The sequence below is a fragment of the Chlorocebus sabaeus genome, chromosome 4 (assembly GCF_047675955.1).
Source record: "Chlorocebus sabaeus isolate Y175 chromosome 4, mChlSab1.0.hap1, whole genome shotgun sequence".
Classification (NCBI taxonomy): domain Eukaryota; kingdom Metazoa; phylum Chordata; class Mammalia; order Primates; family Cercopithecidae; genus Chlorocebus; species Chlorocebus sabaeus.
In genome coordinates, this window is record NC_132907.1 from 53,431,227 (window position 1) to 53,455,038 (window position 23,812).

General features: G+C 37.2%; 1 protein-coding gene and 1 long non-coding RNA gene across 2 annotated transcripts in view; one reads left to right on the forward strand and one right to left on the reverse strand.

Annotated features, from left to right (window-relative positions):
* Positions 1-3,281: 3,281 nt before the first annotated feature.
* Positions 3,282-4,199, reverse strand: LOC103215187 (uncharacterized). The gene is made up of 3 exons (XR_490042.3): positions 3,812-4,199; positions 3,628-3,696; positions 3,282-3,485 (listed from the first exon to the last, which is right to left on the reverse strand). It is a non-coding gene; the product is annotated as an uncharacterized lncRNA (long non-coding RNA).
* Positions 4,200-4,335: 136 nt separating this feature from the next.
* Positions 4,336-23,812, forward strand: part of PLCXD3 (phosphatidylinositol specific phospholipase C X domain containing 3) — a 186,189-nt gene continuing 166,712 nt past the window's right edge. Inside the window, exon 1 of the mRNA XM_007961480.3 lies at positions 4,336-4,565. Within this exon, the coding sequence (XP_007959671.1) occupies positions 4,463-4,565 (103 nt within the window). The 5' untranslated portion in view covers positions 4,336-4,462. The remainder of the gene's footprint in view (positions 4,566-23,812) is intronic.

The window sequence follows — 23,812 nt, forward strand, 5'->3', positions numbered from 1 at the left end:
ATTTCATGTCCATGAGCAAAGTCATGGTGGGAGCAAAAAGCATGAAAGTATAATTTTTCATCTTCCAGTCTGTTAATAAACTTTCAATTCCTTACTTTATTAAGCTTCATAGCATCTTCCATTTCCCCACCTCCAGGAGAAAATAATCATTCTTTATATTTCAGAAAAAGATATGAAGAAACGCACAGTAATTGACTGGGAAGACCTGGATTTGAATCATCACATTCTATAACTGGTGATTCCAGCCAATAGATTACATTCAGTGAGTGTAAATTAGCTTGTTTAGGGCTGACATATAAAAGGTAGACTAGGAGAGGACAAGAGAGATAAGACAGAAAACTCTGCAGGGTTAAACTGGTGGTGAAAAGAGAGGGTCGTCACTTTTTTCTACTTTGAATTTAAGTACAAAAGCATTTTTGTCCTTAAAACACAGAAAAATTCTTTGGATGGAATATCTAAATAAAAGTTGTAAAGTATGGTAAAAAAAATTTGATTATTAATAGTTAATTTCACAAAGGTTTTTTGTTGCCCTTTTGGATATGTTTTAAGTCTGATTCTGTAAGTGTATATTTTAGAATACTGTGTTTAAAAAAATAATTTGGCAGAATTGTTTTAGACAAAGTTCCTCTTTCAAAATATTATTTGACTAAAATGTGTTCTAAAGTTTTCTGATCTATAAGAACCCTTGCTTTTCAGAATATAATTCAAAATAAATCCAGTTACAAAAATAAAATATATATGTCCAATGATTGAGAAAGATTATGAATTAATGGAAGAACATACATGGAAAAGAGTTATGTATTTTTATGGGTGGAAGAGGATATGAAGTAAGAAAATGTTCCAGATGAGTATCCATGTTCATCAACTTTGCGTGGTATGAATTTGATGGACAGCAGAGCATTACACAAACAACTTTTGGTGGTAGCACGAAGCCACTGCAATGAGTCATTTTTCTCTTTTCATTTATGCCTAAAAGCATTTGATTCTCAGAGGTAGACTACTATCAATGCCATAATTAAAAACCATTGGTGTTTTCTCATCTGTTTTGAGGGGAAAAAAATGTTGGTCTATATCTTGAGTTGTCTGCATGAATTAAAAATTGAAAGCAGGCTAGGCGCAGAGGCTCACGCTTGTAATCCCAGCACTTTGGGAGGCCGAGGCGGGCAGATCACGAGGTCAGGAAATCAAGACCATCCTGGCTAACACGGTGAAACTGCATCTCTACTAAAAATACAAAAAATTGAGCCGGGCATGGTGGCGGGCTCCTGTAGTCCCAGCTACTAGGGAGGCTGAGGCAGGAGAATGGCGTGAAGCTGGGAGGCAGAGCTTGCAGTGAGCCAAGTTTGCGCCACTGCACTCCAGCCTGGGTGACAGAGTGAGACTCCGTCTCAAAAAAAAAAAGAAAGAAAGAAAGAAAGTAAATATTACATGCCTCCTTTTGCTATTTTGAGCAGCTATATAAATGAGAAAAATCATAAAGAAAATAAAATGATAGAATAATAGAGTCAAAGGGGGCTTTAGAGTTTGGTAGTAACTTCTAGTCAATTTGCAAGTGGGTTTGATGGTTTATTTTATATGTCAACTAGGCTAGGCTGTGATGCCCAATTGCTTGGTCAAACACTAGTGTAGATGTTGCTGTGAAGGTGTTTGTGGATGTGATTAACATTTATAATCATTTAACTTTGAGTAAAGTGCATTACCTGTTATAATGTGGGTGGGTCTCATTAAATCAGTTGAAGGCCTTAAAAACAAAGACTAAAGCTCTCTGAAGAAGCAGCAATTCTGCCTCAGAACTGCAACATAGAAGTCCTTCCTGAGTTCCTGCCTACTGGTCTGCTCTGCAGATTTTGAACTCAAGACTGCAGGAACAATTCTTATCTCATGTTCCAGCCTTCCAGTTTGCCCTACATATATTGGACTTGCCAGCTCTCACAATCATATGAGACAATTTCTCTAAACTAAATCTCTTTTTCTCTATATATACTACTGGTTCCGTTTCTCTGGAGAACCTTGATTAATCCAGTGACAAAATTAAAGCCCAGAGATATTACGTGATTGTTCTAATGTGTTTTAGTAAATGGCAGCAGGGTTGGTGATAGAAAGATGGAGAAACTGGGTCATATAATTGCCCAAAATATTGTTTATAAGGTTGAGAAAGAAATTCACAACTATCAACTTTCAGGCCGTCTTTTTTAATGGGTTGCAAGCAGAAAATGATAATAACTTATATTAAACCAAAACATTTAAAATTCTGAAATCCAAATCAGACGAAACACAGAAGGGATTGTTTGTGTGTTTTGCCAAAAGATAGTATGATTCTTTAGAGAGGGAACTTTCCTTACCATTTAAGGTGGTTTCATTTTTTAAAAAATGCTTTGTAAACTTTTAGGGCCACATAAGCTCAATATACTTTAACAGGGCATGTTTCTAAAATGTGTCTTATTAAAAATATACCCCAGATTCAATAATTATTTCATGCTCTTGAAAAAAATACTTTATAAGTATAGAAAAGACAAAGAGTGGTAAATACACATATCCTGTTATCTTAAACATATATGCACTCTCTTCTGGAAGCTTCACCACAAATCTCTGAGTTCTTATTACCACTTTATAATGGAGAAAACTGGGGCTAGCAGAGACTAGAGGACTTGCCCAAACTACTCAGAGACAGAGCAGCTGACCGCTAGATTTGAACTTTCCTCATTGCCCTGCAATCATGCCCTGAGATCACCAGCATTAGGTGGTGTTTGTAGGTTTCTTACAGAAGGGTGGTGTTTGTAGATCTCTTTACCAGGAGTCCCATAGTAGGCTGAATTATCATCCTAATTAAAAGGATATGTGGGTGTGGGTTCTATTGTACTAGCATGTATATTAAGATTTATTTGGGGAAAAAAATTTCAGTACATCTCTTCCTCATCATTAAAAGTAACTGTACCATGTTGTCTTGAAGGTATGAATTTATTTTATAAGGTAGATGGAAAATTTGATAACCAAAATGAGATATTACCTGTCCTCTATCTTTCCCATATTGCTCCCCATTTGGGGGTGAATATTCTCAGGACTTAGCATCATTGCAGGAAATAAGATAGGCTCCAGGTTTTTTTTTCTTATTTTTTAAATGCTATTTGGGATTAAATGGATTCACTAACCTTAAATAATTATTCTCATATTTTACGGCTCTCTTTGTCTCCTATGTTGATTGTCATTTCCCCAATCTAATAGTATTTCCCATAGAAAAATAAAAATTTACACAACCCTGGCATGAAAGAACAGAGGTCTCTTTATTACATCTCCATTTCCTGGGTTGCAAAGGCCCAGCACACTTTCAGTTCATCTCCTATAATTCCTATTGAGGCCACTGCTGGTCTCATTACATTTGTAAAACTTCATCTCTCTCCTTTTACTCATCTGAGAGCAGGTGGACCCAGACAGTTCTTTGGAGGCTCAGTGAGTGATTTCTCTTGAGAGAGGCACATCTTTCCAGTCTGCAAAGAATGAAAATCCAGACAGTTACATAGATCACTTTGAATGGTACCAAATACATTCCAACAAATGCTACTGGCAACAATTAGAGCATGTCACTGGGAGATGTGGTGATTTTCTTCCAGCATAAGACTCCAGTCTTACCCTGAGTGCCATGAAACTGACAGGACAGAGGCAGTTTTCTCCATAGAAATAATGTAGACTTCTCATGATCTGAGAAAAGAAGGGGGAACAGCATTTCTTGACTTTGAAATGTCTGGAGCAAGGTACCCAGGATTAGGTGGGAACCACCTAGAATTTACCATGTCCTTCACTGACCCACACTTACCAGCTATTTCACAAAGTAGCCAAAAGAGTGAATAAAGATCATCATTTTTTAATAAACAGGGTTGTGGTCTCTGGCTGAGGAAAGGTATAACCTGTTGTAGATTACAAAAAGGAAAGCTCTTTGATAGCGATGGAAAGCCCTGAAAGCCAGCATGAAAAGTCTGTTCCTCAGGAAGCAATAACATCCCAAAGTCTACTGGGATTTTAGGTTCAACTGCAAGACTGTCTTTCGTACAAACAGGACGAGAAAGTCACACCAAAGGACCGAGCAAGCCATGGGCAAAGCAGTTGGGAAAAAAAATGAATAGAAAAGAAAAATAAACCAGGGAAAGCTGCAGAATGGCGAGGAAAGGCAGAGACGCCTAGAAAGGGTAAGACGGGAGGAGGGAGATGGAGAGGGAGGGGAGAGCGGAGAGAGCAGAGCACCGACGTCAGGAACAAAAGCTCCAGCGGAGTCTGGCGGAGGCACTAAAGGAGCACGGAGTGTTTTGAATAATTATTAAAATTAGCATGTGTCTGCGCCATCCTGTGGGTGTGGCGCACAGAGGAGTGTAAACTCTAGCGGGGCTGGAGCAAACATTGGATTAGCGGCAGCAGCCTGCCAACCTGCCCGAGGAGTGCTGGGACCAGCGCGCTGCACGCCGACTGCACGATGGCTTCGTCTCAGGGGAAAAACGAGCTGAAATTAGCCGACTGGATGGCAACTCTGCCGGAGAGCATCCACAGCATCCCCCTCACCAATTTAGCCATTCCAGGTAGGCGCGCAGGGGCTGCCGGCTAGGAGCTCGGCGCCCGCTCCACCTGCCCCGCCCTGCTTTATCTGCCACTAAGTGGTAACTTGCCACTATGCCCGCGGGAGGGAAACTCGTCTTCCAGGGTGGGTCTCAGGCCAGGCGAGCCCGTGCCGGGTAGCCTTGGGCTTCCTGGCGTTTTCCAGACCTCTAAGGACCGAGGCGCTAGAGTCAAGGTGACTGCTTTTCTCCTGGGCGTTTGAAGCAGGTTATATGCGGAGGACTGGGGCAGAGGAGAAGCTGGGCTCCAGGATGGTGCCTCGTGACCCCCTCCTATGGTTTCCCCTGCAGATTTGGGGGAGTGGGAGCGATCTCTGGGTCTGTGGGGTGACAGTGTGCGGCGAACGCGAGCTAGTGTCAGGGGCTCGCCTCCGGTGCAAGGACCTGAGTCTATCCCTGGCATGGAATTGAGCGGATTTGATAGATTCTCGGCTAGAGTCATTAATATTCGTCCCCAATCTCCTTTAAAAAGACAAAGCGCTTCCCGAAGAGTGATGAAAGTTCAGGGACCAGAGGCGGCGTGATAGCTGCCCTTGAAAAGGAGCCGAAGGGGGCGACGGGCAGAGGGCACCGTTGAGTACTGGCGTGGCCCCCGGGGGGGCCTGGCCAAGTGGTCGCCGTCTGGAGTCTGCTCCCAGTGCGTGTTGGCAACACACTTCGCCCAGGTCAGAAAAGCAAACCCTTGTGGACCGTGTGTTTGCTGCTTGGGACAGAAGCTGGGCAGGGGAACCTGGGTGACCTGCAGTAGAGGGGTGGGATTAATAGGCAAATTTTAGGGAAAAGGTGACTGAGAATGTGTCCAGACAGCCTAGAAGGAAAGAAGGGTGGACAAAGCGAAGAAGAGACCTGAGGGATCAAGAAGCTTCAGCTTGACGTGTGCGACTTGGACCATAGACCGGGCAAGTTTCTAGGGTGGGAGATTCTAGCAACCCCCAGATCAGGTATCCAGGAGTGAGGGTTGTTTCAGGACAGTTTACAACAATGACAGCTGGGGACACGGCCATACTTTATTAGCAATTTGGCTATGCAGTTGGGCTACGGGAGCACACACCTGATCTTTTCAGAGCTGGGCTGGAGGGCAAATTACTCATGAACATTCCACTTCTGGCCCTGAACTAAGCTGGGTTATTAAATTCAACGTTTTGGTCTACCTCCTCTTGATCTGCTCCATCCAGCGCCCCCTCTCAGCTATTGGAGGAAAACATAATAAAGAACAAAACAGAACAAAAACAAAAACAAAAGAAGGGTTATTTTGAAAATCACTAGATGCTCCAACCAACAGTGCTGCCATTGATTAGTCCCTCAAATCAATGGTTGTTAGTCAAGTGAATATTTGACAGCAATGGCAAGCATAGTCTCTGCTACAAGTGCTATCCACAGAAGGGGCTGTCTCCTTTTGTCCTTCTTCAACAGATAGCTTCCCAAGGGCCAGGGATCTCCAAGGAAAAGAACCAACCCGAGGTTCTCCATGCAGCACTTACTCTGCTACCTAGGTGAGCCTGAGGATTGCTCTTTTCAAGGAGACAGTAGAAAGCACAACTCTGGCATAACTCCATTCTCGCTTCCACAGGCATTCCCATTCCTTTTCCTTCTTCATTTTTATTTGGATTTTTGACAGTTTCTTTCACATGGTCTCCTCTGAATGTTTTTATATGCGTAGAAGGTGAGAAGGGCAATCAGTGTGATGCAAACCTTCTGGCAGGTGACTCTCTAGAGATACAGGATTAAAAGCCTAAGTTTGCTTATCTAGTTCTGAGAGATGGTATGATACCTTTTTTGAGTCTACCTTACTTTTCTGTAATATTTCACTTTCCAATCTCTGTTATGTACACCAGCTCACATAATCCTTCCAAAACCCCATGAAGCAGGCAGTGCTGGCACTATTACCTCGATGTCACAGATGAAAAAACTGAAGCTAAGCGAAGACAAATGCAGATCCCTATCAGTTCAAGGATCTGACCCCTTAATTGGACCTTTGGGAAGATACCCTATGAATTTTGGAGGGAAAGGCTTTTTGATTTGTATCTGGATGATTCAGCAGCAACTGTGACTAACCAGGGTTAAGAAACAAGGAAGTAAGCATTAGTGGGAACAGAGTAATTTTCCTTTCCTCCCATGGACAAAATAAAAACCTGAAGTGAGAGATTTTGGTATCTGGGTGATCTTAGAGTACAGACATGAAGATGATGATGGCATTGGGCTTCCATGGGAATTTATATTGTTTTCCCAACTCCTCTTGGTATTATACTCAAATGGATCCCCTGTAAAACTTCCCCTTCTCACTCCAATACTTGTAAGAAAAAAATAGACACAACATATTTCATCAAATCTATACTCCTGAATACCCCCATGTTTCTGTAAATGGGTTTGGAAGATACACACGTGTAAAAAACCAGGTTTAAAAACAGGTTTGGCACCTTTTTGCATTATTCAGCACTGAGAATTTTTGGAGGAAAAAAAGATATTCAAACTTTGATAGAGAAGACTAATTGGAGACTATTAAACACTAATGGAATAATTGCCTTAAAATCATGCTAATAGCTTCCTGGCTGCTACATGTTTACTTGGCCAGTTGCTACAGCTCAAATTAAGTAATTATCTCCACCATTTAAAACCACTCCTGGTACACCACGCAAGTGTTTCTGTTGAGGGGAACTGCTGCTCAGTCATCCTCAAAGCTTCAGGTTTTCTTAGGTAAAGCGGCTGGAAAATGAAGAGCTGCCTAATTATAAGGCTACCCACCTGGGGCAGCTGACCCAGATTACCCAGAGTTGCAGCAGAAAACAACGTGCAGCTGTGTGATATTCCCCACCAGAGCACAGTTCTGGTGTCTTTAAATATTTCTAAAATCTCTGCATTTTGAATACTTTCAGAGTAATCTCTCAATAGCTGTTTTGCATTTAAATGGCACCATGATATGATTGATATTGACTGGACTGAAGAATTAAGTTAGTAATTGGTGTTAGTATTTCACTTTGAATTTATAATGACACAGCCAGAACACATTGACAGTTACTCGAATTTCAGCCTTGTTTATTATTTCTTTCTCTCTCTGATGGCACTAAACTTAAGTGTGTATTCTTGCATATTTGTTTAATAATGGCATTTTGGATTATGAATGATACTGCCCTTCACTATAAGCAGGTGAGAGAGGATAAACAGAAATGGGAGCAGGAAGACAAAGTAGAAAACTTAGGTAAAAGTGAGACTGATGAAAATTCAGTTTCTCTGAAGCAGAGTTCTAACTCTATAATCATGGTGGCTCCAGAACTGTTGTAAAGAGGTTCATCATGGGAACAAGTAAGGTGTTGGTAATCTGCATGTGTGACAGAGAGTCATTCTGTCCAAATTCTAAAAGATTGGAAAGGGTTCAACCCATCGGAGGGGTCTGCTTTGTGTTCTCTAATATGTGATAAAAATCTTTTTCATATAGTGTAGCAAACTGACCATGTAATAATAAAATATTGGCCAAAATGTTGTGGGACTGGAAACTCAGAAAGAATCTATGTTTTCTTCAACAGGGAATTGTTGATTGTATTTTAGATAAGGAACACAGAAATGCTTTATAAATCAGTGACTGTGCCTGTGAAATTTGTTCATTTCCTTTAGAAAATGCAAACATCAATGAGAAACAACAGGTTCACTAAGGGAAGCTAAGTGTTTAAACAGCTCTGAGTTTAAACAGCTCTGAGTCTCTGTTCTTGTGTCTGATTTACTAGTTTTTAATTTCTTCCCCTAACAGTGATCCCTTATTGTTGCTGCCTGTGTTCCTGGAGCCAACCATCTTCCTCCTCTTTGTAATTTTCTATTTCTATTTTACTTGGAACAAGTCAATCTCTAGGATGTATCTGGTACTGGTTCTAATTGTGCAAACTTCTAAAGAACAAAACAAGAGCAGTTCCCACCTCCCACCCCATTTTTTAGTGGATAGTGATACAGAATTGAATCTTTCAAGACAGTAAAAAAGCAACAATATTGTTTAGGATGAATATCTCTCTTGTTCTGCCTCTCTAATTCCCAGTTTTGTTTTTGGTTTTGTGAAAAAGGAAAATTTGAAAAGTATCTGAAACGTAATTTGTTCTACTAGGACTTTTCTTAATGAATTGAATCCTTGACTATTTTTATCAATGTAAAGTGTTATATATGCTATTTTACCATTCACAAAGTGTCTTCCTATGCACACATGTGCCTTTTCCACATTCTAACAATAATCTTCTAAGACCTTGGTACTCAAAGTTGGTTCAGGGACCAACAGCATCAGCATACATGTGGGCTTGGTAGAAATGCTGCACGTCAGACTCCATGCATCACACATCAGATCTATTTAATTACAATCTACAGTTCAATAAAATCCCTAGATGATTTATGTACACATTTAAAGTTTGAGAAAACTGCTTTAGTGTATCTCTAAAGAGGGCTTTTATGTAAATGTCAGAGCCAAATTTAAATATACATTTTTTACTAGGCCCTTTCTATTGCACCATGCAGTCTATACATGTCTCCAAATTTATAATCAGGCTTAAAGTCAGAACACCATATTTGACTCAAAGCTAATTGCCCAAGTTAGGGACATTTCTGATAACTGACATTGCAGGTCATTATGTACCTTGAGCAGTAAATGTGATTTAATTGCTACTTAACTCTTCAAATTGGGTCACTGTGATAAAAGTAAAATCTTTCCTCTCATTTCCTTAAAGTCCTGCTGCTTCTTATTGGCCATCCGTAGCACTTAAAATCAGCTCATCTGGTGATGCTAGTGATCCCTAATGCCAATTTAGGAAACATCTCTATATTGGTTCTTTGTTCATTTGGAGTCTTTCTTTGTTGTGCGTAAGACCAGCTCTTTCTGTTATAAGTTGCAGGTTGATTCATTTTATTTATAAGCTAGAACTTTGCAATATTGTTCTTGAGTAAAAGTGACATCATGAAATAATGCAAAATGTAGCATTAGAAAGCCATCAAAAGCATCAACATTAAAGGTAAACAGTAAATTGGTTTTCAATAGAAAATGACCTATCTTGTTTGTATTGGCAAGTCACATCTCATTTATTTGAAGCATAGCTTACATGGAGTACAAGCATATATAGCCGTTTATAATCCACTAGATTGGATGTCAGTTGTTTGATACTATAATTGTTCTAAAATAGTTAAACTTCACACACACACACACACACGCACACACACACAGTCCTCCAATTGCTTAAATGGATATCACAATGTTCATAAATTAAGGCTCATATACTTTACTCATATAAAGATTTATTATACCCTTACTTAGAGTTTATTTAATCATGTTTAATTCCAACTCCACCCAATGAGAATAGAAAGAGCAAATTATGAAGAAGATGAAAACTGTTGAGTGTCATACATCATTAATGACAATAGGGAATATTTATGAGGGAAGACTAACAAATGGAGATACACTGACACAAAACTTAGTGTTCTCTACACTTTACCAGTCCAAAAGTAAAATCAGAGTCACAGCAACTGTCAGTTGTTCAACTCCTCCCAAATATCACCTTAATGAACTTCCAAATAGTTTTAAAAATCTGGATGGATTCTTAAGGATGATCTACAAACCAGTCATTTGGGCTGGATTGAGAAACTAGTCCTTTAAGCTACAACATGGTATCTGTCATTTTCCTTCTTTCCTGTTCTGGGAAAGCTTTGGAGCATTGTCACCCTTGCTCCTTTGACATATAGAGAAACTGTGCTTCCATAGTTTAATGCCCCAAATATCACTACCACTAATGACATCTCCTCCAGAGCTTATTCTGTGTCACAGAGGCCCAACATTGAGCATATTAATGTCTAACAAGAGTCAAAGGCTCCCAGAGCTTGGTCCCCCATTGTGGAAGCTGCTGATGCCAACATCTCCTATTGCTGACTCTGCCATCACTGCTGAAGCCCTGAGTGCTGGCACTGCCAAAACCAGGCATCTTTTTGCCTGGTTTATATTGATTATTTTGTTGTTGCTCCATTGCCCGGGGACTAAGGTATGATTTTATGTGGCTGGGCAGAGGAAAATATGTGGGACAAATTTTGTTCTGTACTCTGCATTATGCTCAATGTTAGCTCACTCTCTGCATCTGCATATATGTGTTTGTATTGACTTCCTCTTAAGAAAACTTCTTTTTCACGAAGCATCTTGATTTTTCCTATAAGTAAACTTCCAGTGGGTGCAATGTAATCATTCCTTTAGACAAATCTAGAGTGGGAGTATAGCTAGGGTCTATATTTTTCCCACTGAGCAGGCTGGGATAATGTAAACAGAGCCAATTAATCCCACATCCCTAAAGTAATCCCTAAGGGCTCCATTGTATGAAAGCACATTAGTAGCTAATTGATGTGCTCTGACCCATCAAGAAAAGGTTAAATCATTCACACACACACACACACACACACACAAGTGCACACAGACACATTTTAATTCCTGTTGCTAAAGGGGAAAGCTCTATTTTCTGGAAAATTTAACTATTACCACCAGTGAGGATGCCTCTCGCTCAAAAGTATTAGTTTTTGGAAACCAGAGAACATGCCACCATGATGAGCACTCAAGGAAGTCCTAGACGTAATCATTGAAATTAATGTCCTCAAGAAGTTTATAGACTCTTCTCATGTCTTCTGGTTTGGATAGGGTTCAAATCGATCTCAGAAGAGTGGGGACCAAAAAATTATCTGTATCGTATATTCCAGAAGGAAGGGAAACGTGAACAAAAAATTTAATTGTGGTTCAGATGGAATTTCACTGCCAGAAGCTTTTTACAGTACCATATGTTTTTATTATGCTCTATTAAGAGAGGAAGATAGGTCAGTAAGAGAGGGGCAGGAGGAGATAGTTAAATATTCTTGAGAAGCAGCCAGGATTAGTCACCTCCGGAGGTCAGGTACGGAAACAGATGGCCCATGGATTTGTTAGATGCGCTCTTGTTATGTTCCTGTATTTCATTACAGATCCTGGGAGTGGACAGCTCTTACAACACTCTATCTTAAATGCCAGCTAATGTTATGTTTTACATAGAAGAATTCTTTCTGTGAGTTAATTTTTATGAAGCAGTCACATTTATCCTTAATTATCATTATAAAGAAAAATTTGGTTCCTCCATTCACTTGAAAAATGTTCATTTCATGAGGCGAAGTGGATTATGATAAATGGTCATCTTAATTGCCTGCTATGCTTTCCTGGAACCCCCTATGGCTTGTTAGGTAGTGCAGAGAAAGATGCACTTGTAGTCCTACTGGGCAAATAGGACTTATCTTCAATGCATGTCTCAGGCCATACACCCATGTTGCCATTTAGAGGAGGAAGAAGAGTAGGAGGAAGATAACCATAGCTGCCTTAGAGGGAAGTTAGCCCTAAATACACACCCATGTGACCTGTCCTGGCCCTTGCTCAAGAAAAGGTTGTCAGGGGATGTAAAGCTCCTGCTATGAATACTGCTAGAGAAGAAGGCTACAGAATGTGAAGTCTTGTTTAGTCTTCATCACCCCTTTGTGTCCTCATTTCTCTTCTGATAAAGCCAAATTTCTTGATCCAACATGAGATTCCCACCTTTGGAAATTATCTTAATGCTCGTGTCTCACTTTTTCTCCTCTATTTACCTGGAAAACCCCAATTCAGTTAAACACAACTTTCTAACTATTCAGATACTAGAAAACTTCAGTGGATGAACATTGTTGGCGAGAAATTACACAGCTTGGATGACTGGACTCACTGGAAATTTCTGACCAGAAATTTTAAATGGGTGTTCAATACAGGCAGAGAGACTACACTTCCCTAGTAAATTCATTTCTTGTTCTCTAAGATGCGAATTTTATACCTCTTCTTGATTCTCAAATCAGCACCTTCTTCCTACTTCATCTGTATTGATTACATCACATCTTATTTTATATTAAAGAAAGGGCTCCATGTATTAAAGCATATTAACAGTTAATTAATGTGCTCTGACCCATCAAGAAAAGGTTAAATCACACACACCACGTGCACACACACACACACACATAATTTTATCCTATTAATTCCTCTTTGCCACCTCTTTTAAACTGATTACTTCACCTCTGATTTTATATTTAAAAACTGCATGCAAACAGACAAGATCTTCGTCAGTTTTCCACCATTGAACCTACAATGCATCTATTTCTATATACTTTGGATTTCCTTTAGATAAGAGGAAGACCTGGACCTGCTCATACCTAAGCTAAGTTTTCCCACTTGTGTTCTGGATCCCATCCACACAAATCTGTTCAAAGCTTACTTTTGAATTTATCCACTCTCTCTTTTCTGTGTCATCATTTTTCTCTACTTCTATGGGATCATTCCAGTCAACACACAAATATATGTAATAATGCCACTTGTAGAAAAAAAAAATTGTTATCACACCTGCCCCTCAATCAGTAAACTATTTCTCTTATTCTTGTAAAAATATCTTGTCTGCCTTCAGGTTGTTATATCTCTTTCTGTCCCTAGTCTATACTAATCTCATTAATTGTTCTTATCAAGGTAGCCAATGATCTGTATTTTGCCAAAGGTAATGGTTACTTCTCTATCATTTTATTTGACCTTTCAGCAACATTGATGTGGTTCACCACACCTTTCTTCATGAAACATGTTCTTCCTTTGGCTTTTTAGCACACCTTATTTATTTTTTTTATTATGATAAAAACCATAACATCCATAACATGAAATTTACTTCTTAAAATTTTAAGTATACAATACAGTGTTGCTACCTGTAAGTACAATATTGTACAGCAGACCTCTAGAACTTTTTCATCTTGCATGACTAAAACTTGACACCTGTTGAATAGAAACTTCTCTTTTCCCCCTCTCGCCTCTCTCTCTCTGGCAACCACCATTCCGCTCTCTGCTTCAATGAGTTTGACTATTAGATACCTCATCTAAGTGGAATCATGCAGTATTTGTCCTTTTGTGACTAATTTATTTCACTTTGCATAATGTCTTCAAAGTTTACCCATGTGGTAGCATGTGACAGGATTTTCTTCTTTTTGTGACTGAATAATAGTACATTTGTATGTATATGCCATATTTATTAATCCATTCATCCGTTGATATACATTTAGATTGTGAACAATACTGAAGCTTATTGCAATGAGAATAGAAATCCCGATTCAAGATCTCAATTTCAATTCTTTTGGATAAATACCCCAAAGTGGGATTGCTGGATCATGTGGTAGTTCTATCTTTGAAATTTTGAGGTAATTCCATTCTGTTCTCCATAGAGGCTGCACAATTTTACATTTCCACCAACAGAATTTCAATTTCTCTACATCCTTGCTAACACTTATTATTTTATATATTTTTGATAGTAGCCATCCTAACAGGGATTAGGTGATATCCCACTGTGGTTTTTATTTTCATTTCCCTGGTGATTAATGATTTTTGAGCACTCTTTCATAAACCTCTTAGCTATTTCATGTCTTCTTTAGAGAAATGTCTATACTTGTTCTTTGTCTAGTTTTAATAGGGCTATTTAGTTTCTGCTATTGAATTGTAGGAGTTCCTTATATATTTTTGGAAATTAACCCTTTTTCATATATATGGTTTGCAAATATTTTCTCCTACTTCATTCTGTTGATTATTTTGATTATGTCTTTTGCCACAGAGAGGCTTTTTAGTTAGATGTAGTTCCACTTGTTTATTTATGCTTTTGGTACCTGTGGCTTTGATTTCATTTCCAAAAACTCATTGTCAAACCCAATTTCATAAATCTTTCCTCCTACATTTTCTTCCAGGAGTTTTACAGTTTCAGGTCTTACGTTTAAGGTGTGTGTGTGTGTGTGTGTGTGTGTATATATATATATAATATACACATTTATGGGATAAAAGTGTATGGATTGAATAATGGTCAAGTCAGGCTTTTAGGGTATCTGTCATCCAAATAATGTACATTGCACCCATTAAGTAATTTCTCATTCTCTCCCCTTTTATCCCCTTACTCTTCTGAGTTTCCATTATCTATCATCCTGCTTGTTACATCCATACGTACACGTATTTTAGCACCCACTTATGAGTGAGAACATGCAATATTTGTCTTTCTGTGTCTGGCTTGTTTCACTTACAATGTGACCTCTACTTCCATTCATGTTGCTGCAAAAGAAGTCACCTTATTATTTTTTATGGCTGCGTATTATAGTATTCTGTTGTGTATATATGTCACCTTTTCTTTATCCAATCATCTACTGTTGGACACTAGTTTGATTCCATACCTTGGCTATTGTGGATAGTGCAGAGATAAACATATGAGTGCAGGTGATCTTCTTTTATTTATTTATTTATTTTTTGATGTAGTGAATTCTTTTCATTTGGGTAGATGACCAGTATGGGGTTACTGGATTGAATGGTAGTTCTATTTTTAGTTCTTTGAGAAATAGCCATACTATTTTCCATAGAGGCTGTACTAATTTACATACCCACCAACAATGTCTAAGACTTGCCTTTTCTCTGCATCCTTGCCAACATCTATTGTTTTTTGTCTTTTTGACAATAATCATTCTAACTGGTGTAAGATGATATCTCATTGCACTTTTAATTTGCATTTCTTTGATAATTAGTGATATGGAACTTTATATATATACACACTTTATATATGTAAGTATATATATAAAGTGTGTATATATATACTTTATATATACATATATACTTTATATATACACACTTTATATATATGTGAATATATATATAAAGTGTATGTGTGTGTGTATATATATATGTTGATCACTTGTATATCTTCTTTTGAAAAATATCTATTCATGTCCTTTTCATTTTGAGTTGATTTTTGTGTACGGTGTAAGATAAGGATCCAAAATCATTATTTTTCATGTGGATATCTAGTTTCCCAACACCTTTGTTAAAGAGACTATGCTTTCCTCATTGTGTATGCTTGGTATCTTGTCAAAGATAAGTTAATCGTATATGTGAGGTTTTATTTCTGGTCTCTATTCTGCTTTATTGGTCTACATGTTGGTCTTTATGCCAGAACCATACTGTTTTGATTACTGTGCTCTGTAGTATGTTTTCAAATCAGAAAGTATGAGACCTCCAGCTTTGTTTTCCTTTCTCAAAACTATGAAGGTTTTTGGAGTCCTATGTGGTTCCATATAAATTTAGGATTATTTTTTCTCTTTCTGGAAAAGGCCATAAGCTTTTCATAAGGATTGCATTAAATCTGTAGATTGCTTTGGGGAGTAGTAACATTTGAGCAATATTAAATCTTCCAGCCCATGAACATATGATGACTTTTCATTTGTTTGTGTCTTCTTTAATTTCTTTCTGCAATGCTTTGCAATTTTCAGTGAAGTCTTTTGCCTCCTTTGTTAAGTTTATTCCTAAGTATTTTGTTCTTTTTGATAATATTGTAAGTGGGATTGTTTTCTTAATTTTCTTTTCAGACTGTTCATTTTTAGTGTACAAAAACAACTGATTTTAAATGTTGATCTTGTCTTCTGCAATGTACTAGATTCGCTTATTAATTCTAACAAATTTATTTATTTATTGGAATCTAGGTTTTTTACATATAAAATCATGTCTACAGAGACAATTTTGCTTCTTCCTTTTCTATTTAGATACCTTTTCCTTCTTTTTCTTTTCTTTTTTAATATAACTACTCTCACTAGGGTGTATAGTATTTTGTTAAATAGAAGTAGTAATAATGGCCATCCCTGCCTTCTTCCTGATCTTAGAGGGAAAGCCTTAAACTTTCACTATAGAGTATGACTATGGGCTTATCATATATGGCTTTCATTGTGTCTAGGAATATTTATTTTATATCTAATTTGTTGAGCATTTTTATCATGAAAAGATGTTGAATTTTATCAAATGTTTTTCCTGCGTCTATTGATATGGTCATGTTATTTTTATCCTTCATTCTGTTAACATGGTGTATCACATTAATTGATTTTTATATGTTGAATCATTTTTGCCTACAATGGATAAATCCTACTTAATCATGGTGTATGATTCTTCTAATGTGCTGTTGAATTCAGTTTCCTAGTATTCTATTGATAATTTATTCATATTTATTCATGTTTGCATTTATTAGGGATATTGGTCTATAGTGCTCTCTTCTTGCAGTGTTTTTGTCTGCCTTTGGTATCAGTGTAATGCTGATCTCATAGAATGAATTTAGAAGTGTTCACTTCTCTTCAGTTTTTTTGGGAAGAATGTGAGAAGGAATGGCATTCATTCTGGTAGAATTCACCTTTAAACCATCTGGTTCTGGGCTTTTCTTTGTTGAGAGATTTTAGCAACTGAATCAATCTCCTTACTATTATAGGGCTGTTCACATTTTCCATTTCCTCATGATTCAGTTTCAATAGGTTGTATGTTTCTAAGAATTTATTCATTTTTTCTGGTTTATCCCATTTTTTGGTATATAATTGTTTATAGTAGCATCTTATAATCCTTTCCATGGAATTAGTTGTAATGTCTTCTCTTTCAATTTTGATTTTGTTTATTTGAATCTTCTCTCTTTCTTTCTTTAGCTGAATGTCAATTATGTTTATCTTTTCAAAAAATTCCTAGTGTTGATTTTTTCTATTGCCTTTTCTATTCTCTATTTTATTTATTTCTGCTCTAATCTTTATGATTGCCTTAATTCTACTAAATTTGGCTTAGTTTGCTATTCTTTTTCTAATTCCTTGAGGTATAGAATTAGGTTAAGGTTTTTATCTTTTTTAGTGTAGGCATTTATTACTGTAAATTTATCTCTTGGTACTGCTTTTGTTGCATTCCATACGTTTTGGAATGATGTGTTTTCATCTCGCCTTTTTTATCTCAAGATAATTTTTTAAAATTCCCCTTTGATTTCTTGTTTGATCAACTGGTTGTTAAAGGGTGCATTGTTTAATTTCCACACATTTGTGAATTTTCCAGCTTTCCGTCTGCTATTAGTTGTGGTTGAAGAAGATACTTGAAGAAGATACTTGGTGTAATTTCAATATTCTTAAATTTGTTAAGATTTTTTTGGGGGTCTATTGTGTGATCAATCTTGGAGAACATTCCATGTGTACTTGAAAAGAATGTGTATTCTGCTGTTGTTAAATAGAATGTTCTGTATATGTTTGTTAGGTTCATTTTGTCTAAACTGTAGTTGAAGTCCAAGTCCTTCATGATTTTCTGTCTGGATGATTAATCCATTATTAAATGTAGGATATGAATTTTTTTCCTATTATTGTATGTTGTCTATCTCTTCAGTTATGTCACTGCTTTATATATTTGGGTTTCTGATATTGGGTGTGCATATATTTATAATTGCTATATCTTCCTAGTTGACTTGACTCATCAAATTATATCATCATATAATGAGCTTCTTTGTCTCTTGTAGCAATATTTGACTTAAAATCTATTTTGTCTGATATAAATATGGCCACTCCCATTCTCTTTTAGTTACCATTTGCCTGGAATATATTTTTCTATTCACTTTCAGCCTATGTATTTTCTCAAATCTAAAACAAATCCTGTAGATAGCACATACATCTTACGAATTTTTGTTCTTGCTGTTTAGTTACATTTTTAAAAAATTGTATAGGAAAAGACTTACTATTGCTGTCCTGTTAATTGTGTTTTTCTTATCGTCTTGTAACTTTTTCATACCTCTTTTCCACCATTGCTATCTTCATTTGGGTTTATTGATTTTTTTGTAGTAATACTCTTTGATTTTTTTCTCTCTTTTCTTGTATCTTCTGTATATTTTTTCTTTGTGGCTACCATTAGTTTTACATGAAATATCTTATAACACTTTATTTACATTAAAAAAAACTTAAAACACATATTAAATCCTCTACTTCTCCCTGCGCATACTTTATGTTACCAATGTCATAAATTATATTTTTATATTTTCTATCCATTAATATATTTTTATAGCTGTAAGTTATTTTTAATATTCTTGTCTTGTAACTCTTATACCTGAATTGAAAGTGATTTACATATCATTATAGTATTATAGTATTCTGTATTTATCTTTATATTTATCGTTACCATTAAGTTACATAGTTTCCTATGCTTTTACATTACTATTTAGCATGTTTTTATTTCAACTTAATGGACTCCCTTTAGCATTTCTTCTAAGGTAGGTCTAATGATGATAAACTTTCTAGGCTTTTTTTTTTTTTTTTTGGTCTGGGAAAAGCTTTACCTTTCCTTTATGTTTAAAAGACAATTTTGTCAGATATTGTGCTCTTGGTTGGTTGCTATTATTCTACTTTCTTCTGTCTCACAAGTTTTCTGCTGAGAAATCTACTTATAGTCTGGAATTTTCTTTGTATGTGACTAGTCACTTTTCTCCTGTTATTTTTAAAATGCTTTCTTTGTCTTTGATTTTGGCAATTTTTTTGTAGTGTGTCTTGGTATTGACTTATTTGGGTTTCTCAGATTTGGGCTTCTTGAATCTGAATGCCTATTTCCTTCCTCATATTTGGGAAGTTTTTGGTCATTATTTCTTTAAATAAACTTTCTTCCCCCTTTGTCTCTCATTTTTCCTCTTTTAAATTTCATAATGTGTATATTGGTCTGCTCAATTCTTTTCCATAAATCCTTAAGGATTTCTTCTGTCTGTTTTATTCTTTTTTCTTTTTGTTCCTCTGACTGGATAATTTCAAATGATCTATCCTCAAGTTTGCAATATTTTTCTGCTTGATCAAGTCTGCTGTTGAATATCTCCAGTGGATTTTTTCAGTTCAGTTATTGCATTCTTCAGCTCCAAAATTTCTGTTATTTTAAAATATTTTCTATGTTTGATGAAGGTTTTATTTTTTGTATGTATTGTTGTCCTGAACTAATGAACATCTTTATGATGATTATTTTTAATTCCTTGTCAGGTAATTCACATATCTCTGTTTCTTTGAGGTTGGTTTCTAGAAATTTATTTTATTCCTTTGATTTGATTATTTTCCCATTTATTCCTATTTCTTGTACCTTTGTGTTGGTATTTATGCACTTGAAAAAAATCCACCTCTCATAATCTTTACAGACTGGATTTGTAAAGGGAAAGGCATTCATCAATCAGCCCAACTAGGGATTCTGTAAGACTCTCAAACCTTTTCTGTGATGTGTCTTCCCTGGACCTGTGCATATAGATTTCTAATTAGGAAGGTTTATTAGATTTTTTCAGGAACTTTTAATCTCTGACTCCCTCTGATACCTGACTGCTGTACTGTGAGTCCTCTGAAGAAGCAGCACACCACCTGCTATTTTATATTCTCAGAGTTTCCCAGGCATCTAGAATATGCCAGGTCCTATCAGTCCCCAAAGCCAGGATATACAGAAACTAATCCCTTGGGTATCCCATCAAAAAGCAGGAACATTGACTGCATACTTTACTTTTCCCTTTCCTTCCTGAGGGAGAAGCTACTGAACTGTGTTACTTCTGTCAGCTGTACCTCAGACCCTCTGGAGAGGCAGCAAGTTGCCCAACAATTTTGTTTTCAGTGACCACCAGACATTTAGAATACTCTGGGTCTCATTATCTCTCTTTTACAGGTGAGACAAAAGCCAGTCCCGTAGGCAGCCTTCTCCAAAAGTCAGAATGTTGGACATGCAGTCTAGTCTCCTCTTTCTCTCTCTGGGGAGAATCTGGGGGCTCAAAGTTTCTTCCCAATTGCATGACTCTGCTGGAAGCAGGGACTCTGGTGAGAGGATGCCAAAAATTTTCCTTCTGGCTTTGATGTGGCACATTGCATACTCACCTGGAGTGCAGGATGTATCATAAAGGAAATTAGTCCATGTATTGTTGAATTAGTGTCTCCATGAGAGAAAGGAGAGTCTGGAGCATCCTATTCTGCCATCTTGCTGACATTACTCCTAACCACACTTACCTTGTTTTTCTTCCTTCACTTCCTTCCCTACATGCTTCCATAAGGTTATCTTTGTGAGCTGCAGCCTCTTTTATTGCCATCTGAAGAAATCTTAAATTACCCTGGGCTCAGACTTTGATTCCTTTTTTCTATTATTACATTTTTACCTTAGGTGAAAATATCTAATCCAATCACTTGAAATAACATCAATATGCTAATGACTGCCAAGTTTAAATCATTAGCCCAGACCTCTTTGCTGGACTCTATCCTCATATATCCCACTACCTTCCCATCATATGCATTTGAATTTCTTATAGAAATCTTAAACTTAACTTGACCCAAATAGTGCTATTAATATCACCATCCATTGCCAAATGTGTTCCTCATCAAGCTTTCCCCATCTAAGTACTTTGTATCATTACCTATTAGTTTCCCAAGCCCAAAACCTAGGAGTGATTCTTCATTTTTATTTTTTACTCGAATACTAAAACCACTCAAGGAATAAATCCTGTGGAATATTTCTCTAAAATATACCTACAATCCTTCCACTTTTCTTTACTTCCACTGTTACAATCTTAATCTAGCCATTGCCATCTCCCACATGAATATTTCCACTGTTCTTCAAACCAGTTTTCCTGCCCTCACTTTTGACCCTCAATACAGAGTATCTTTCGGAAGTGTAAGTTAGGTGTACAATTTGCTTATATAAAACCCTCCAAACCTGCAGTCCCAGCTGCTTAAGAGGCTGAGGCAGGATGATTGCTTGAGACCACTTCAAGGCTCCAGTGAGCTCTGATCACACCACTGCACTTCAGCCTGGGCATCAGAGCAAGACCCTGTCTCAAAAATAAATACGTAAAAAATAAAATCCTCCATTGTAACTTACTAAACTTACTTGTTTCTGTGTATTTTTCTGACCTCAACTCCTTTCACCTTTTCCTTTCTCAGTAATCCTATCCGTTCTTTCTGGTCCTCATACCCTCCGGGCTTCTTGTCTTAAGATTTCATTGGCATCTTCCTCCAGATCATCACCAGGCTTCCTTCTTTTCCCCCTCTACTCTCCAGTGTGACACCTCCTCAGGAGACATTCCCTGACCATGCTAGCTAATTCAGTCTATTCCATTTTTATCATTTTTCTAACAATTACTTTGTCTTACTCATAGCGCTTATACATTATCTAGTGCTTATGAATAACTACTTTATTTGTTTATATATTTTTATTTCTCAAATGAGTAGAATATAAGCTATTCAAGGTCAGGATCTTGTCTGGATCTTTCCTAGTGCCCTGGCCTATAGTCAATATCCAATTAGTATTTGTTGCCTATCAAATGACAAAATACGCATAGAGAGACTCTGCCCTTGTACAAAGGCTTCTGTTCTGTTGATCTAAGAGAAAGAGAACCCAAAATGAGTAGTCAAGTGAGCTTCTTTTTTTCAAAATCTTTCAAGAAGCTCTAACTGAAACAAGTTAATTCAAGCCAAGGGATCATCTTGTTACATTTCAATAAAGACTATCCTGGCCTTCAATATTTTTTGAACGAGGCACATGATAATTGAACTGAATGAAATAAGATTTTGTTTCAAGGAACAATTTTTAGCCATTATGGCACTATATGTGCAATCACATTTCTTATTTCTATATTTATATACTTAATGACTACTAATCATAATAAAAACTTTGAAGAAATTTTAGATTGGACCTTCAGAAAAAAAATGTATGCTATTTTTAACACTAGTTTGGTTTTTAAATTCGCATTCTAATTATCTGTAAGTTGGTAATTCAAGTAGGATCAGGTGTTGTACCTGTAAAACTCCTGGGGAATTCATGTCATAGACAGTCTTGGTTTAAACTATGGCTCTGCTACTTACAAATTAGCTCCAGGGTAACCACTAAATACCCTCTGAGGTACTATTTTCTCAGCTCTAAAATTGAGATGAGTACAGTATTAACCTCATGTTCTTTGTTGTCAGAATTCAACAGGATAATATACATAGTATGTGTATCACAGAGTAAGTAGTCAATAAATGTAGCTCTTTCGACCATTACATCATGTCTAATTAACCTCATTTACTTTGCTAACAGGGTCTCTGGCAGGGACTGCCTGGTTCTCTGACTAAGCTCCTTTGTTTCTTGTCTCACCTCAGTTGAAGACTCTCATATTTTCTGTACTTCCATTTGAGGCTCAGCTCTGCTTAGCCTCCAGAAGCAGTCCAACCATATACTGTGAAGAGGGAAAGTAAAGAAAGCTATTTTAATAGTTAACTTATTGTGTCTAGCACTCAACTTCTCTGATGCAGCTGGACATAGAAAAATGGACTGTTGTGGGAGGGACAGACATGAGGTACCCAGAGAGAGTGATGTGATCTTCCTATTGGTGGAGATATTAGCCAGGGAGACATAGCGACAAGTGATTAGGAGAATATCCTTATCCGAGCAGGACAATGACCACCAAGAGTTTTGATCCAGCAGAGGAAGCAGAGTCTAATATATATTGACAGAGATAATAGGAAATCTAAAAGCAGATTTCCCAGAAACACAGGGAAACTTCAGCCAGATTAGACTTCATTGTATATTTACTCCCCCAAGTCTAAGCTTTGGACAAGCTTGTATCACCAGACTTTTCTCTCTAGGCTTAAGTTCTTCAGCCCTGGACTGTCCTCATATCTTAGAATGAGAAGGGTTCCATGTAATTCTTCCTGCTCAGGTTCCTGATGCCTCGTACTAACTGAGCTGTCTCTCACTGTGGGAGAAAACTTCCAGTTGTTACAAGGCTGATTGTAACCTTTGTAACTTGATTGTAACTTGAAGATTAATTGGACCTATTCTGATGAGCTTCAACAAGACTCATACTAAAAAAAATATTGGAACATCAAAAAATGAACTATGTAAGAGCAGGTCGGTAGAAACCTGACTTAACCATGGTTTGTGAGAAAAAGTCCTAGGGCAAGTAGCCAGCTGGTGATAACTGACTGTAAGTCAGTAGCATGACATGGCAGTGAAAATGTGTAATACATTCTGGGCTGCATAACCAGATATAATTTGTAGAGTAAGCAGTGTGATAGTCCTGCTGATTCTGTACCAGGCAGAGCCTATCTGCAGCATGGTGCTGCTTTGTTCTGGGATTCAAGTTTCCACAAAAACCCTGGAAAGCTTCAGTGTGTTTTAGAGATGGGGTTGGGACTGAAGGGTTGGGATTGTGTGGGAGGACCCTACCAGGTCATAACTCTGAAGGTTCTGGAAGCCACCAGAAATGGAATAGAGCCTTCTTTCTTCAAATACATGAAGGAGGGGGTCTCTGGAGTTCTAAATTAAAGCAACCAAAGAATACAATTTAGAAGGATGAAGGTTTTGGCTAACTGAAAGTAAGGAAAGAAACTTTCTTCAATGTGATTTTTTAAGTAGT